The following is a 17,802-nucleotide window of genomic DNA, read 5'->3' as shown; positions in this document are numbered from 1 at the left end:
AAACACCATGAGTTGGTGTTTTTCAAGGTAATTGAACCTTACCAGAATAAAGCTTATCCCTTTCTTTCCATCAGAATCTTTATGCAGATCTTTTTGTTTTCTTGGGTGTGGCTCTTTTGGTTTTATCATTTGAACAAAATTGCTTTAAAGAACTTTCAGGTTTAAAGAAACGTGAAAGTTGTTTATTGTAAAAATAGTTTTCCATGAAATACTTAGAATTTGGAAAGTAGGGAAAAAGCACAATGGAAAAAATAAGCCGTGTGTGTGTGTGTGTGTGTGTGTGTGTGTGTGTGTGTGTGTGTGTAGTCACGTAAAATCCACTACCAAAACTTACTAATGTTAACATTTTTACGTAGTCACCCTATACACCTGTGTTTGCTTTTAGTTTTTCTAAGTTTACTGAAAGTCCTGAAAATACACATTGGGGTTTCTAGTGTGATTTGAGCCATAACCCAGAGGCAGTCATTAGACATAAGGCTTCATGTGTTCATACTCAGACGGTGGCGGCTTTAAATGCTGAGCACGCCTGAGTTCAGGATTTTGGATGGAGTTACAGGGTTAATACTGCCTTCAGGAGGAGTTATGTGGCAATAATACGTAAATACGTATCGATTAAGTTTATGAAGAGTCTCGTCTTGCTTTCAGGTGGCAGTTATTCAGAAGCTCTTAGTCTGTGGACTTTCCTTGTTATTTCACTTGACCGTCTCTAAGACATTACCTGTGGAGTATAACATTGATGAGCATTTTCTAGCTACAGCTTCATGGCCGACCAAGGTTATCTATCTGTACGTCTCTCTTTTGGCTGCCAGACCGAAGTACTATTTCGCATGGACGTTAGGTAAGTGACACGTGAATAAACCTTCGTGTCAATGTGTGGAAGTATAAATCTTACCCTGGTGATAGCCGGGAGAGTACCCTCTTGAGAATATATAGTTCAAGACCAATGAGAAAAACTAGGGTCATCTATTCAGGAGAAGCAAACCTTATAGTTCATGTCCTACATATAAGGATAGAACCTAAAAACTGTTAGGAGAGCCTAAAAACTGGATCAAGGCCCATTTTATTATAATATCATATAAAAATGAGAATGAATCTACTTTGACTGTTTAAGAATTAAAGATGATAGTATATGATAACGTACATCTTCTGGGAGAACACAGTAGTTTGTTACATAGGTTTGTAATAGTTTCTTTTCCTTTGTGTATTACAGCTGACGCTATCAATAATGCGGCAGGCTTTGGATTCAGAGGATATGACAAAAATGGAGCAGCTCGTTGGGACTTAATTTCCAATCTGAGAATTCAGCAAATAGAGGTTAGTAAATCATTAAGAAGTTGGTTACCATATGACACTTTAAGTAGCATAATTTGCCTTCATAGGTTATGATGTGATGTCCCAACAGTGGTACCGAAAGATTTGTAATAATAATACTCATTCTTTCAATCAGCCAATATTTATTGGTCATCAACCATGTGCCCCAGGCCCTGGGGAGCCGGTGAATAAGATCAGTACAATCTGGGCCCTCCTGGAGCTTTAATCTAGTGGGGGTTCCAGGGATACAGGAAGATTGGCTGTGATCAGAGAGGTATAGGGCATTTCTAAGATAGGAGGCCAGCTTAGACTAGTGAGGTGATTGAGTGTGTGTGTGTGTGTGTGTGTGTGTGTGTGTGTGTGTGTGTGTGTGTTAGGAGGATGGGGCTATGTCAGGCAGAAGGCGTCGCCCTCCTGAGACAGTGACCTATTAGGAGGGTGCTGTGTAGGCCCAGCATGATGGTGGCCTCAACCAGGGTAGTGGCAGTGGGGCTGGAAAGACGTAAACACACTGGACACTGTTTAAGAGACTCCGCAGAACTTGGTGATACACTGGAATCAGCAAGAGAGAACGAGTTATGAATCATGCCCAGAGGTCTGGTTTAGACCGTTGTGTTCACCGTGGTACCTTTCACTGGGGTAGCAGTTGTGGGACCACAGGAAATACAGGCCTGATCAGGTCTCTAGATCCTTCTGCTGTTAGAAGGGACCCAGAAGATAGAGAAGTAAGTTAGACACCAGGGCCAGAAGCAGGGAGTGCCATAGGACCAGTGACCCGATTTCCTGCACAAATGTATGGCATGGGAGAAGTGGGGGGCAGAGAGGGGCTGTTACACATTAAAAGAGACATCAGCCAGACGTGCCATATGTTTGGATCCTGACTGACCCCACCAACTGGAAAACCATGTTTTTAAACCGTCAGGGGTATTTGAATACAAAATGGATATTGGATGATATTAAGGAATTATTGTTAATTTGGTTAGACCTGGTCATAGGTTTTTTTCTTTTTTTATTTTGGTCATAGTTTTTTAAATTTATTTATTTATTTTTTGTAACATTATTTTTTAAAATTATTCTTTTTAAAAAAATATTTATTTATTTGGCTGGGCCGGTGTTAGTCGCAGCCTGTGGGCTCCTTAGTTGCGGCATGCAAACTCTTAGTTGTGGCACATGGGATCCAGTTCCCTGACCAGGGATTGAACCTAAGCCCCCTGTGGTGGGAGTGCGGAGTCTCAACCACTGGACCACCAAGGAAGTCCCTGATCATAGTTTTTTTTGAAGGTCCCTATTTATTGGACATAAATTCTGAGCTATTTACAGGTGAAATAAGATGTCTGGTATTTGCTTTGAAATGCTCTTAACAGTGTCAGTAATAAAATGGGGAAGGATAGGCGAAAATGGATAATTGTGGAAATTGGGTGATGAATATATGGCCGTGTTTTAATGTTTTGTTCATTATTGCCAACTAAGGAGGTTTTAAGACTTTTTTTTTCCTAATCAGGCCCCATGAAATTTTAATAGCACAGATATATTGTATATCTCTTTATATCCTATATGTATATATGTGCCTTATTCATAAAAGAGTAAGATTTTTTGCCTCTTAAGAAGTTTTCATCCTCAGAGTTTGATGAGAGCAGTAAATAACGGACCAGAGAATCTAAAGTGGTGAGAAGTGCAGAGCCAAGGAGGGATGGTTACACAGGGAAGGAGTAGCGGCCAGGAGACCAGAGCTTCCCTCTGAGATCGGAGGGTGGCATTAGTGGGGGAAGCTTGAGTGAGGCACTGGAAAGGTAGGAAGATGTGCAGACCACTCCTCCAGGGTAAGCAGGTCCTGGGAGGCCAAGACTCCCAGCAGCTGGGGAGGGGGGCACTGAAGGAAGTGAGGCTGCACCTGATGGGACGTCCAGTCTGGCCCCCAGTGAATGGCCGCTGAAAGGTCATTCACCTGCTCCATCAGGAGTGTCTTTGGGATAATTCCATGGCAACCCCTGTAAGTGTTAACACACAGGAGAAAATGGTGAGAATCCATTTACCTCACAGATGTTCCCTCCAGTAACTCCTTTTACAGAATGATGTTACTCTATTAGAAAAAACGGCGTTAAGGAAAGAGATCGTACACTACCATCATTGTCAAGTAATGTACTCTTAGCACAGTAAGATGTTACTTACCTTTAAAGCTTCATTATTTTGTTGGCCAAAGAAGAAAGTTCCTTTGTTTTTCAGATGTCAACAAGTTTCAAGATGTTTCTTGATAATTGGAATATTCAGACAGCTCTTTGGCTCAAAAGGTAAGCTCCCTCCAGAACCACCATCAGCTGAGCGTTGGCCTCTAGTTCCTTTTTTTTTTTTTTTGACCTCTAGTTCTTGAGGCTGAGCTTTACTGGCTTCACATTCTTAACTAAATTCAATTAACGCTGTGACCTTGTGTTAACCGGAAAACAGAGTTAAGCAGGGTGCTACCAAGTCAGAGAACTATTTAGGCGTGAGTCATGAATGTAGCCACCACTGACCTCGTAGCCTGCCTTGAAAGGTGCCCACCAAGGTTTGAGATCACCAGTATGTCCCTCATTCATGGGAGATTTGGCCAAACAAAAATGCCTACACAGCCACCGTGCGTATGCCCTAGATTTTGCACAACGCTTCCAGTTTTAAAATATTTCAGGACAACAGACCTTTATATGTTGGGCACAGGATGCAGAGACCCAGCCTCTGCAGTGGGAGGTCACCATCTTGGTACAAACTCGGCAGTCATCTCTATGCAATGCCCCCTGTCGTGAGGATGATGAGGGAGTGAGTGGGAAGCATGCGAGAATGAGGGGCAAAGAGGCGCCTGTGCTGAGAATCATGAGGGCTTGTCACGTGCACACGGGGAAGGCAGAGGACCGATTACAAAAGGCGGAGTTAGGACGCGGCGCAGAAGCTCCCAGTCGCCCTTTCTCCTTGCTCTTGATGGGACACACTGCCCGATCTTGAGTTTATTTCATAAAAGACTGCTCCTGTGGTGGGAGGGCTCTAAGCACCGTTCTGTGTAAAGAAGCCTTCTTTTGCCATGTCCTTTACTCATGACAAGTTCAATCCCTTTACCTCTTGAAATATCCAAAGCACATTATCATTGCTTCCTGGTGCCTTGCAGTCTCCCCAATGGGTGCAGACTTGCCGAACTAACCTGTTGTGTTATTTTTCGTTGTTATATTTTAAATTTGATACCTTACGAAAATCTTATTTTCATCTGAGTTCTCTACCTGGTGACAGGAAAACTTTACACTGAGCACAGCCTACTTCCCAGAAGACTATCGTTAGATCAGTTGAAAGTTCTAAATGTTACTAAAGAAAATAATAAAATAATGTAAAATAAAAATAACTTTTATATTTGTTAAAGTTCTTCTGTACATAGCATGGACTCCCAAACACTAGAAATGATCATTTTGGCCATTACGTGTACCAGTGAAAAGATGGAAATGAAATTTCTTTTCATACATCTGATCCCTAATAGCTATAACCTCCATTTTCCTAGCTCCTGACCAGGAATAAGAGGGATCGTTGTGGACTTGATAAGCTCTAATCACTCGTGTTTTCCATGGTTTCCAGGGTGTGTTATGAGCGCGCCTCCTCGAGTCCAACCATCCAGACGTTCATCCTCTCTGCCATTTGGCATGGGGTGTACCCGGGCTACTACCTGACTTTTCTCACGGGAGTGGTGATGACGCTGGCAGCGCGAGCTGTGAGTATGAGTTCCTTCTCATCCTGCAGTGCTGGTCACGTGACCTGGTGTCAAAGGCCCAGTGAGCCTCTTACCTACCGGGCAGCCTTGCTCCTTTGGCCAGGTCAGTGCTGCAGGCTGGCTGGGAGGTGCGCCTGGCAGGTGTGTTGAGTGTGCCTCGCGGGCTGCGCGCTCGGCTCATCTGGGAGGAAGGCCCGGCCCACAGAGGCCTCCACACCGTGTTCCTCGTTGTCACAGAATCTTCGGAAGGATTGCTGAAAACTGGGTGAAATAGAGATGACCAGACGCGTAGGTTTATTTTAGAGATGTTTCCTGAAAACTCCAGCCTTTGAGTCCTCTTTTAGATGAAGAGGGGACCGTGGCCAGGCCTAGATAACGTGGACGGGCCATTCCCCATGGCGGACACCAGTGCGAAGCAGGCCGCAGGTCTGTAGGGTATTTGAGACCTAGTGTATCATCTGGGAAACAGTTGAGGAATTAGGTTGGCGACATGGGAAAGAAGGGGGGCAGTTTAGTGTAAGTCCTTGGAAGTCAATCGGAGGCAAGTGACGTGACAAAAACAGTGTTTGAACAAGCTTCTTATGTCACTTACAGGTGAGGTGGCTTCACTTAACAAACTAGCAGATGTTTATTGTATTCAGTTTTAAGGTACCTTGGAGATATATGAGGTAAATGTCAAGAAGTATTAACTAAAGGCTATTCTTCTGTGGTTTGTAGTCTAGGGGCGTAAGGTGTATGTATGTATGTGTGTAGGTATCTGTCTGTATGTGGGGGTACATATACCACAAGGCATATATGATAGATTCCATCGCTTTTATGGATGGTAAGTACCATAGGTGTCTAGAGGGAAGGAAATCCTTTTTGGTTGGGTTGACTAGAGGTGGCCCCAGTAGGAAAGTGTGCTTGGATTTGGGCTTTGAATGATGAGTTATTTCAGTAGTGACTGAAGCGTAATGGGGGAAGAAAATGCCTTTCTAGGTGTAGAAATGACATTGGCAAAACCAAATTAGGAAGTGTGTGGTGTATTTGGGAATGACGAGCAAATCTGGTTGAAGCAGAGCCTTCATGTATGTCTAAAGGGTGGATGATTCTGGAAAGGAAGAGGGCAGGGGCGGGGTGGGGCTGGAGAGAGAGGAAGAGGCCAATAATAGAAGAACTTGAACAGCAAACTGGGGAAGAGCCTAATCCTCATTCTGTCCCACATCAGGGAGTCAGGGAAGGTAGGTGAGGGTGGAGATGGGATGCTGAGAGCCATGCCTTGGGAAATGGATTTGCCCCGGTGGACAGAAGGGGAGAGAGTGCAGGTAGCTTTTGCCGCCTTCAGCAAGGCAGAAAACCTGGGTAGCATCCTGCCACTACGAGTGCTGGTCTGTGTGTGGAAGAGCCACTAACCTCAGACTGCATCCCCTCTGAAGAACTCGCGTGGCATCTCAGAGCAGGGCCACGCTTCACCTATAACCATATTAGGCGAAAAAAGCGGGGACACAAGAGAAAAAAATAGTGTTTGGTTAAGTTTGCACATTTCAAAATTGAAATGTTTTGACTGTTTTAGAAGCTAAAAAGTATTAAAATAGTGGTTATTAGAAAGCACTTTTTTCCTGAGAAGCCCTTCCCAATTTCCCCTAATGAATGATGTGTGTAATTGCCATTCATTTTAATAAGCGCTCTTTGACCTAAGCTCAGTGTATAATAGCTGTCTTTCACAAATGCAGAGGTTAAAGAATAGGAAGGATGTCTCCTTTCATTGTAGTAGAAAAACTGATCACGGAGTGAACCTTATTTACGTATAGGCAGACATTGCAGATTCGGTTCCAGACCACGGCAATAAAGTGAATATTGCAGTAAAGGGAGTCACACGAATTTTTCTGGTTTCCCAGTTCACATAAAAGTTATGTTTACACTATTGTGTAGTCTAAGGGTGCAATAACATTATGTCTAAGTATACGTACCTTAATTAAAAAATATGTTATTGCTAAAAAATGCTAACCATCACCTAAGCCTTCAGCAAGTCATAGTAATAACATCAGAGGTCGTTGATCACACAACACCATTACAAATATAATAATAATGAAAATGTTTGAAGTATTACAAGAACTACCAAAATGTGACACAGAGTCAAGAAGTGAGCAAATGCTGTTGGAAGAATGGCTCCAGTAGACTCGCTCGACACAGGGCTGCCACACACCTTCAGTTTGTAAAAACCGCAGTCTCTGCGAAGCATGATAAAGTGAAGCACGATAAAATGAGGTGTGCCTGTGCTATAGTTTACAAAATATGATTTAAGGAGCTCTAGGAAGTGTAATTTTTAACTTCGGGGGGGAACTTTTAATTTTAATACCACTTCAAATCTACAGAAAAATTGCCAAGAACTCCTATACGCACGCCCTTTACCCAGATTCACACATTTTGCTCACGTGCTTCCCCATGCACTCTCCATATTTTTTATACATACGTGTATTAGTTTTTTCTGAACCAGATCCAGCTTTTCCCATAGTAACAGTATCATTTTAGATGCCCACCAGCAATGTATGGGAGTTTCGCTTATTCCACATCCTTGAAACAGTTGATATAGTCAGTGTAATTTTATAAGCAGTGTTAAAGGTAAATATTTTTGTTTATTTCAGGTGAGAAATAACTTTAGGCATCATTTCATCGAACCTCCCCAACTTAAATTATTGTATGATGTCATAACATGGATAGCAACTCAGATAGCAATAAGTTACACAGTTGTGCCATTCGTTCTTCTTTCTATAAAACCATCATTTATGTTTTACAGGTAAGTGTTACTCTTAAAAATATGCCATCGGAAATTTTTAAAAAATTTTTAATTGAAATATAGTTGATTTACAATGTTGTGTTAGTTTCAGGTGTGTAGCAAAGTGATTCAGTTATTTACATATGTATGTATGTGTATGTGTGTGTGTATATATATTCTTTTTTAGATTCTTTTCCATTGTAGGTTATTACAAGATACTGAGTACAGTTCCCTGTGCTATACAGTAGGTCTTTGTTTACCTATTTTATACATAGTAGTGTATATATTTTAATCCCAAACTCCTAATTAATCCCTCTCCCACCCTTTCTCCTTAGGTTACCATAGGTTTGTTTTCTGTGTATGTGAGTCTATTTCTGTTTTGTGAATAAGTTCCTGTGTATCATTTTATTTTATTTTATTTATTTTTCATTTTAATTTATTTTTAAAAGAAAGCTTCTTGCTCTTGGGTAGAATAGAAAAATAGTACCCTAGCTTGCTTTCTGCAGTTAAATGCATTGTCAGTTACTTTAAAATCTTAAACCAAGCAGTCACAAGTTTATTTATGGAATGATTAACACCACTCAGACCTCAGATGAGAGTGTGATTTACAGCGAGGAATATCAGCTGGGTAACCCTTGCTTCAGATCTCAAAGGTTACACTGGGCAGTAGAGCTCTTCTTCCTACACTTGGATGTGAACTAGATGATTGTGGTGGTCATTTCACGATATACACATATACCGAATCATTATGTTGTACATCTGAAACTAATAATGTTATATGTCAGTTATATCTCAATTAAAAAAAGAGAGAGACTTCAGACTAACTTTGGCCCACAAGCCGTAGTTTGCTCACCCCTGCTCGAGAGCCAAGGTTTAAGAGTTTGTTTGTTAAAGCGGAGGCTTAAGAGTCACTGGGGATATTTTAGGGACGGAAGTAAAATATATCCTCTGATAGTCACCAGTAACGGTTGGTAAAGTCCGTGGAACATGAGTTCAGCGATAAGACTGCTAACTCCCAAAGGAAAGGAAAACTTAAAAAAGATGAACAATAATGGATATGATGAAGCAGTTAAACAGCACAGCTTGTTCTTTATAACGAATTATTAATTCTCTTCATTTCTTCAGTCAAAAGATAAATTACTTGCATTTCATTTATTGGTTCCCTTTTCACTCTTTTATATTTCATTGGTACTTTTTCATCTCTACATAATAGAAATTGTTGGTTTTTTTTTTTTTTTTTTTTTTTGGCGGTACGCGGGCCTCTCACTGTTGTGGCCTCTCCTGTTGCGGAGCACAGGCTCCGGATGCGCAGGCTCAGCGGCCATGGCTCACTGGGCCCAGCCGCTCCGTGGCATGTGGGATCTTCCCGGACCGGGGCACGAACCCGCGTCCCCTGCATCGGCAGGCGGACTCCCAACCACTGCGCCATCAGGGAAGCCCCAGAAATTATTGTTTTGAATTCCATATTTTGTTTATCTGTTTATCTTCTCTCCCTCTCCCACCAAATTCCATTCCCCTCATAGTAGATAGTGGTATCTTTGAGATCAAAAACTATTTTCCATTACCCTAGCATTTAGAATGACAGCACAGAGTCATAATAATCATACAGGAAGACATAAGTAACTCCTACTAAAGTGTCCTTTTGAACAGAATTATTACGTACGTCTAAATGTGACTGAGCTATTGGTTGGATTTTCTGTCTCAGGATTTTCTGTCTCACGTACTTTGTTCACAGGCACTGGCACTTACAGCTATAGAACCAGGAGGTCACATTTGGTTTATATTTAATTTGAGGCATGATACTTCTAATAATATCTTTAATAATGTGACCTTTATTTTGTGACCTTTATTTTGTAACCATCAAGAAGCAATATTGCTTATCTATTACTCACATCACTGGAATATTTGTAACTTAATTAGGGACAGTAAATAGCAGGCAAGGCTATTACTGTCCCTTTACTACCTCCATACTTTGCTCAATATTTGGTTCTATGGATTTGAGAGGTTTTTTTTCAGATCTCTGCAGCTATTAATAAGTACATTTTGGTTTTTGTTCTACTTAGTCCTGGCCTTATGACCTTTACAAAGGAATGCAATATGATATCTAGTATGAGTGCTTTATAAATACCCACTGGCGTACATGGTTAGAGTTTCATCTAAGGGGGATGGGTAAAAGACTAGTGTAGGGCTTCCCTGGTGGCACAGTGGTTGGGAATCCACCTGCCAATGCAGGGTACACGGGTTCGAGCCCTGGTCCGGGTAGATCTCACATGCCACGGAGCACCTAAGCCCATGCACCACAACTACTGAGCCTGCTCTCTAGAGCCCGCGAGCCACAACTACTGAGCCCACACGCCACAGCTGCTGAAGCCCGCACGCCTAGAGCCCGTGCTCCACAACAAGAGAAGCCCCCGCAACGAGAAGCCCGTCGATACAACTGGAGAAAGCCCGCGCGCAGCAACGAAGACCCAGTGCAGCCAAAAATAAATAAATTAAAAAAAAAAAAGAATAGTGTAGTAAATATAGACATCCTAGGTGGGGCTTGTGACATTTTGACAAATGTCAAATTAAGTCTTGTTAATTATCAGAATATAATAAAGTAAAGTTTTCCCTTTTTTTTTTAGCTCCTGGTATTACAGCCTTCACTCTGCTGGTATCTTAGTGTTATTGTTGTTACCGGTGAAAAAAACTCAAAGAGGAAAGCATACACATGAAAACGTTCAGCTGTCACGATCCAAAAAGTTTGATGAAAGAGGAAATTCTTTGGGACAGAATAGTTTTTCCACAACAAACAATGTTTGCAATCAGAATCAAGAAAGAGCCTCTAGACATCCATCATTAAAGCAATGATGGGGAAAGCACTCTGATGGCTACTTTTTGTCTGTTAACAGAAACCAATCTTAGCACCTTTCAAGGGGTTTGTGTCTGTTGGGAAAGAGATCACGTGGGGGGAAATCGGACAGTTTTAGGTTGGGAATGCCCTGTATACCAGCTTGAAAATGGAGTGAAAGACCCCTCCCATGCCATGTCCCTGTGGGCCATGCCTTATCAAAAATGTTTCCATTATTTCAATGGGCACTCAGGACCTCAGCATATGTCCGTAGGGTCATAAGTGTGCCCTGCTGCTGAATGTATGTTGTGTATCCCAAGGCACTGAAGAGATGGAAAATAATTGTGTCAATCTAGACGATTGAGAAAAATTAACTTTTCCAAATGAATGTCTTGCCTTAAACTGTCTATTTCCTAAAATATTGTTTCCTAAATGGTATTTTCAAGTGTAGTATTGTGAGAACACTATTTCAATATTAGATGTTGTATGCTGCACAGGAATTCCGGAGGAATTTGAACAGGATATTTAAGACTGTGGTTACTTTAAAATGCAATAAACATCTCAGTATTTGAAGGGTTTTCTTAAAGTATCTCAAATGACTACAGTATGTTGTGAAACTGTAAAGTGATGGATGCCAATTTCCTGGAGAGTTTAATTACCCTGTGTCAGGCAGAGAGCCCTTCAAGGAGGGATTTCTTAAACATAATTAAAGGTTGGTAATGTGATATTTTAAGCTATTTTTCTTAAAAAACAAAAAAAAAAAACAACAAAAAAAAAAACAAGGGAGAGAGAGAGAAGATGACAAAGGAAAGAAGGAAGACGTGAATGAAGAAAGCACTGCGGGGGCCGGAGCCTGAGCCAGTGGCAGCTGGGACCAGCGCACACAGGTGTGCAGGGCAGGTGACCGATGCTCTGCAGACGTGTGCTCTTCATCCCTATTTATCTGAGTTCTTTGTGATTCTGTAAGACATAAAAGTTTAATAACTTTTTATTACGTTGACTTTTAAAAGAAATGTATCAAGCATAAATTATATAGAATGATAAAAGGATTGTGAAAATAATAGTGGGAGATTGCTTGAAGGTTTTGAAAGAGAAAAATCACTGAGTGAAATTACTCTCTAGCTAATCACTTTTTTATCCTTGACAATTTAATTCGTATTTGGGAAAGTTTTAGGAAAATGAAAACTTAAAGTCATTGGGTCTGAACCACCTCTGTAGAGAATAATATAAATTAGTTTCCAAACTCTTAACTTCTCACATAAAAGTTTTGCCACTAACTCTTGTTAATGAGTTTCAGATTATTTAAGTAGAAAAATGTGCTTTTATCTTATGGGCTGGTTTTACCATAATTAATTTCACCTGAATTGCTGGGTGTCTCCTTTAACCCCACAGTCTTGTGATGCTGCAGTAGCTGAAAGCAGAGGAGTGGGGTGTGATGCCAGTCTGGCATCAGGGCCACGGCCGGAGATGATGAATCACGGGCGGAAAGGGAGAAGGATGGGCAGGGCCTTCTGAGTTCACTTTTCTGTGACCCATCTTTTGTGGAATTTATTTTCTTTTTTGCCTTAAATTTTTAAATGAAATGCAGATTGTCTATCTATGATGAGTCTCTCTTTTTTTTGTCATTAATAAATTTGCAAATGAAGTTAAGGACAGAACAACTCTCTGGCTTAAGCTGTGTAGTATTTCAATTAAAGATGAAAGGAAAAGCAAATGTACTTGGAACTTTTGAGGTCTAATCAGCAAAAATATCAGTGTACCTTCCCAGAACTTTAGAAATAGCTTCCTCTTTGTTTATATGAAATGTTTTTATTTTTCTAAAGGTAATTTTTTTTTTTTTCTCCACCTGATGATGTTAGCCATGCCCTGTTACCTCCTGGGAAAAGATGGTTTGCTAAATAAATTTTCTGTTTTCCCATGCATTGAATTTAAGCAAACTGTGGAATGTGAGAGACTAGAAAAGATTAATCATGGAAAGTATCTGCCCCCCACAATGTCTCCTCCATTTAATTAATGCTGCAGAGAATCTGATCACTATTAAGAAAAAGTAAACAAATGTAGAGGTTAAAAGACAAGTCTAGGCATGTCATAAGTGAAAATAAGAAAGTGCGTTAAAAACTTTCTTTTTGTTCAGCCTACCTAGCCATTAACAAATAATCATGATTTAGTTCTATTACCTGACTATTTTTTATTCCTCAGCCTATAAACCTAATATCACTGTTATCTGTTTTTTGCTCAATGAAGGTAATCATAGCACTGCCATCTAGAAAGCAAGATGATTGATGAATTTTCCAATTACTTTGAAGAAAATACCTTATATATACAATTTGACTGATTTCCATCCCCCTGGATTATCCAGGTTTTTTGTTTTTTGTATGAAATGGGTTTTGAATAGCTTTTATTTAATTTTGGAGAAATTATAATCACAGGTATACAATCTAGGAGAAAAACTAAAGAAAGAATTCTCATTCTCAGCTTGACCTTCCTCCTCAAGAAGAGACTTTTTGTGCTCTGTAAACTGAATATATCTACTTGGAGTGTTGTAAGGATTAATACTTTACTTCTAATTATAATAGAAGAATTGAAGACTGGTATATCTCTACTATGTTAAACTTAAAGGGATTCGTTGTAACATGTGCTTCTTTTTAAATCAACAGAATAGGATTCAGGGCATATTTATATTATTTCTCCACTCTTCAGTTGCCATGAAACCACTCCAGAGATGATCAATCAGCATCATATTTATATCAATATTTTTGGTTATTATTATACTACTCAGGGAAAAAAATGGACAAAATACTTATTTTTCCCACAATTTTATTTTTTTGAAACAATAGCAGTTAATTTATTTTGATGTATCTCAGCTGTCACCATTTTACAACCCGCTTATTCTTGGTTTTTAAAATAAGCATTTATAATTGGAACTCAGGGTAATTGAAGAAATTTACTTAGCTTCTAAAATACCCAGCATAATAGAGAAGGTTTATTTGGCTTCCAAAATGTCCAGCCACCACTTATGCCTCCACCATACTTTTGCTTAAAAAGTATTTTTGTTACTGATTCCCACCATGTGTGATGTTCACATACAGGATTTCCACAGATACCAGTTTGGAGAAAAATTTTCCAGTAAAAAGAATGGTTTTAAAAAGTAGAGGTAACCCACATTGAAGCACTAATTGTCCTGGGAGGAGACCTGGGTATTCATCTGGCTCAGACATTAGTGAGCCTTGGGACTTGGACGAGTGACCTGTCCTCCAGCCGAAAGTTCCTTAATGAGCCCAAAGGGTTAGTTCCAAGAGTTTGTGACCAGTTGTGTTTGTAATGAATGGAAACCATTAGCAAGATCTGTAAGAGTCACGAACCGGGGCAGATTCACTGTCAAGATTATCTTCATGGTCCCTTATTTTTACTACTTGAGCTCAAAGCCCTGACTTTTCAAGTTTTTTGAGGCAATCAGAAGGCGTGCAGCATACCATTTCTACTGAATACAGCCCTTGAAATGAATCTTTCATAACGAAATAGTCTCCACTGAAGGAAAATATTTTCTTTTTGATTTCTCTGCTTTCTGTTTGTGCTGTGTACAACTGAGGAATATATATGCTAAAAACTATGTTATATGAATTATCAATTTTACTGGACAGGGTTTACCACCATATAACTTCTCAAATATTATTTCATTCAAAGATATTTAAAGAATATTTAATTTAGTTATACCTTATTTTAAACTACAGAAAAAATTACTTTAAAATGTTGACATTAAAATAATTATAAAATTTGTACTTTTATTCGAGGACTAGATTACACTTGGGACAAAAATCTTTCCTATTTAAAATGTATACCTTGTAAATTTTCATTTGTAAGTTCATGAACAACTCTGGACATTTGTGCTTTTTTGTTTCCTTATTTTAAATTGTCCAAAATTATCAGTTTATTGATTTGAAGAGTTCTGCATTTTAGTCGAAAGAAAAAATTACTTGAGAGAATAATTGTTTCAGAATGGTGCCTATTATTGCTGTGTCAGCGAAGCATTTGTCCAGAGGTTTAGGTATGAACCAGTATTTCGTAGAGTTTTATTCAGCCACGAATAGTCCATCCTGGCTGACACTGAATACATCATATTTACCAGAGGTGCAGAATTCTAAGTAACACTGTGAAATGTAATCTTAACTGCCCTCCAGGACTTTATAAAAACTACAGGTAACCCAGGGTACATTTAATGAGTAGCTGATCGTTTAGACGCTTAAATTAGATGCTGAAAGTTCTGCTTTCTACAGCCCTTCCTTGTAAAAGTGTGTTTGTATCAGTGCACACTCCTTATGCTGAAGAAAAAGATTTGCTTTAAAAAAAGAAATTTCACTCTGAAATATGGATTTGAAAGACTAGGATGCAGAGCGTCTGTTAGGATGCAGAGGGTCTCTACCGTGTTTTCCTGCAGCACCACTTAGTCAAATCTATTTATAGTAACTCATTACAGAAGACAATTTTAAATGAAATTTTCCATGTTGGCATTTTGTAGGACTGCTCTTAGAATCAACAACTAAGCTGCTTTCTGAGCTCTTGTACAGGGGATGCAGCCAATTACATTTTACTTGGTGGGCTGCTTAATAAAGTTTTATATATGTTTTCAAATAATATTTATTTTAATAGGTTTTTAAACGTTATGCAAACCCCAGTAAAGAACTGACAAGCTTCTAGAGGTCATTGATTGGGAAGACTTTCTGAAATAGAGCCTAAAGACACATTTTTATGCCAACTAATTTGTCTTGCCTTTAAAGCTGATTATAACTGTCTTCTTTCAGTACACCTTTTATAAAGCAACAAAACAAAACAAAAGAAACCCCAGGACTGTATGATCTATAGATAAGAGTATAAGGATCCATGCAAAACCCCTGTCTAACTTCCTCAGTGATGATAGCCATCTCTCCAGTCACATTTTATCAAGTTTTGCTACTATAAAAAGAAATGGAAATGTAATGAAAAACCAGAAGTTACAGGGCAACATCAGTAGAAGGACTAACCATTTTCTTAATACCATGTTTGAAATGGAAAAAGTGACTGGCTGCCTTTTACTGGAGTCGTAAGTGACTGTATCCTGCCCAGTCTCTATTTTGGGTTAACTTTGAGAAGTTGATTTGTCAATATTCCTCTTTGTTTTTCCTATTAAAGGGCAAACACGTGTAAAGGGTTGGACAGAACTTTCAAATATGCTTCTTTTCCGATGTTAAGTATTTTTGGTTCTGTATCTACGGATTCGTCAACAAAGTACGTTTGCTCCTGACTTTTTAATCGCAGGAGAGAGGAATCAAACCAGCACACATGCTCCGTCTTCTGTCACTCGTCCGCACCTGCCTCCCCGAGCCCCAAGGGGCACGATGGAAAGCAGTAGGAATGAGAGTGAAAATAATTCCGGCGGAACAAGAGAAACCCTCCTCCATGCAGAGTGACAACGTGGGATTTCCTTCCTGCCTTCCTTTAAAGCTTGCATCTTGATCTCTGCGTAGGAGTAGTTGGACACTGTTACCCCAACACGAGGGGGGGCCCGAGCTCCAGCAGCCAGTATTCACAGCCCTTCATTTGCCTTCGCTGGGGGAGAATAGAACGTGGTGTCTGTGCTTTTTGTTTTTATGATTCCAAAATATTTTTTTAAAGATGTGTTATTTTTCGACAGATCCATAAAGTAGTTCCTGTTTTATGGTAAATTAAAGTTACCACTGTGTCAGTTACACTGTGATGTGAGAATTTCATAACCACTTGTTTCTAGTCTGTGTGTCCTCAGAGCTGCACTGGTGGCTTATTGCTGGGTTTTAAAGATGTTTTTAACTGAACACATAAATGTGTTTTTTCTAATTTGTGTGTCTTTAAAACTGATTAAACAGTAGTTTAAAAATATATGTGTGTGTTTGCTGATTTCAGAGGCTTTAAATTCCATCTCTAGAACTGAATATCAGGCCTGTCTTGAGAAGCAATGGTCTTTTTGCATTGAAGGATTCTTTAGTTCAATAGTAATACTCTCAGGAGTCATTGACTTTTTAACTGGTTAAAAATTATTTCAAAGAAACTATTGTCATGTTATAAACATTTTGGGAGGCAATTAAAAGAACCTTAGGTTAGTATATAGTATCTTGTATTCTCTCTTAAAACAGACTTATAGGGCTTCCCAGGTGGTGCAGTGGTTGAGAGTCCGCCTGCCGATGCAGGGGACGCGGGTTCGTGCCCCGGTCCGGGAGGATCCCACATGCCGCGGAGCGGCTGGGCCCGTGAGCCGTGGCAGCTGAGCCTGCGCGTCCGGAGCCTGTGCTCCGCAACGGGAGCGGCCGCAACAGTGAGAGGCCCGCGTACCGCACAAAAAACAAACAAAAAAAAACAGACTTATAAAGTGAAGAGGATGCTGACTGTCCTCAGTTACGAAGAAAAAGAGGTGGCTTTCCCAGTTCTGCTGTTGGCACTCTCACTGGCCTTGTATATGGATCTGGTCTTTGCTTTTGAGAAGCAGAGCACTGGGACGACCGCTCGGTTTCTGTACCACGATTACAGGCTTAAGGGAACTTTGGGGTGCACTTCCAGGCTCTTCTAGATGCTGTCGTGAACAGCCATGGGGAAAACGTCTTCTATTAACTTGTACTGCTGTACAAAGATGCTGGATGAACACGTATGAGTAAGTGCAGTTGTGGTGCTTTCTCACTGGAAGGCCTTAGACTTTATGGCAGATTGAAATGACCCCGTTTTGAGATTCATGATAGCCACGACCGGGAGAAGCACGGACCCAGGAGCCGCCTGCCAGCACAGCACTTCCACGTGCTGGTCCCGACAGGCGTGACGGCGGAGGGAACGTGATTAGCTCCACGGTAAGGAAGGCCAGGAGGCCAGGAGCTAACAGGACTCCTGTTGTACATAGATGAACATTTGTAAGGTGTTGCGTATTTTACGAAAGTCATTAAATGACTTCCAATCGGACGTGCTGGGTAACTAAACAAATCACGGCTCTTGCCTTTGAGGAGCTAATAGTCACCATATAATATGGTAAGTGCTTTATTAGAGGCAAGTACAAGGGTCTTGGGGCAATTAGAGGGGTGGGGAGCTCAGGAAGAGGCTCGGGTAGCTGCACAGAGGAGTTGGCACTTGGGTTTGTGGGAAAGCGTTTTGCTGCGCCGACAAAGAGGTGGGAGGTGAGTTAATTAGAGGAAG

General features: G+C 40.4%; 1 protein-coding gene across 3 annotated transcripts in view; it reads left to right on the top strand.

The window, feature by feature from the left end:
• Positions 1–16,506, top strand: part of MBOAT2 (membrane bound glycerophospholipid O-acyltransferase 2) — a 117,014-nt gene extending 100,508 nt beyond the window's left edge. For all 3 annotated transcript variants that reach the window (XM_082671851.1, XM_082671852.1, XM_082671853.1), the window contains 6 exons: positions 646–838; positions 1,211–1,314; positions 3,535–3,599; positions 4,900–5,032; positions 7,657–7,808; positions 10,412–16,506. In XM_082671851.1, the coding sequence (XP_082527977.1) occupies positions 646–838; positions 1,211–1,314; positions 3,535–3,599; positions 4,900–5,032; positions 7,657–7,808; positions 10,412–10,637 (873 nt within the window). In that variant the 3' untranslated portion in view covers positions 10,638–16,506. The remainder of the gene's footprint in view (positions 1–645; positions 839–1,210; positions 1,315–3,534; positions 3,600–4,899; positions 5,033–7,656; positions 7,809–10,411) is intronic.
• Positions 16,507–17,802: the final 1,296 nt, after the last annotated feature.

This window comes from Grampus griseus (genome assembly GCF_964374135.1).
Source record: "Grampus griseus genome assembly, chromosome: 15".
NCBI classification, from domain to species: domain Eukaryota; kingdom Metazoa; phylum Chordata; class Mammalia; order Artiodactyla; family Delphinidae; genus Grampus; species Grampus griseus.
The sequence above is the reverse complement of the archived record's forward strand: the minus strand, read 5'-3'. Positions and strand labels throughout refer to the sequence as shown.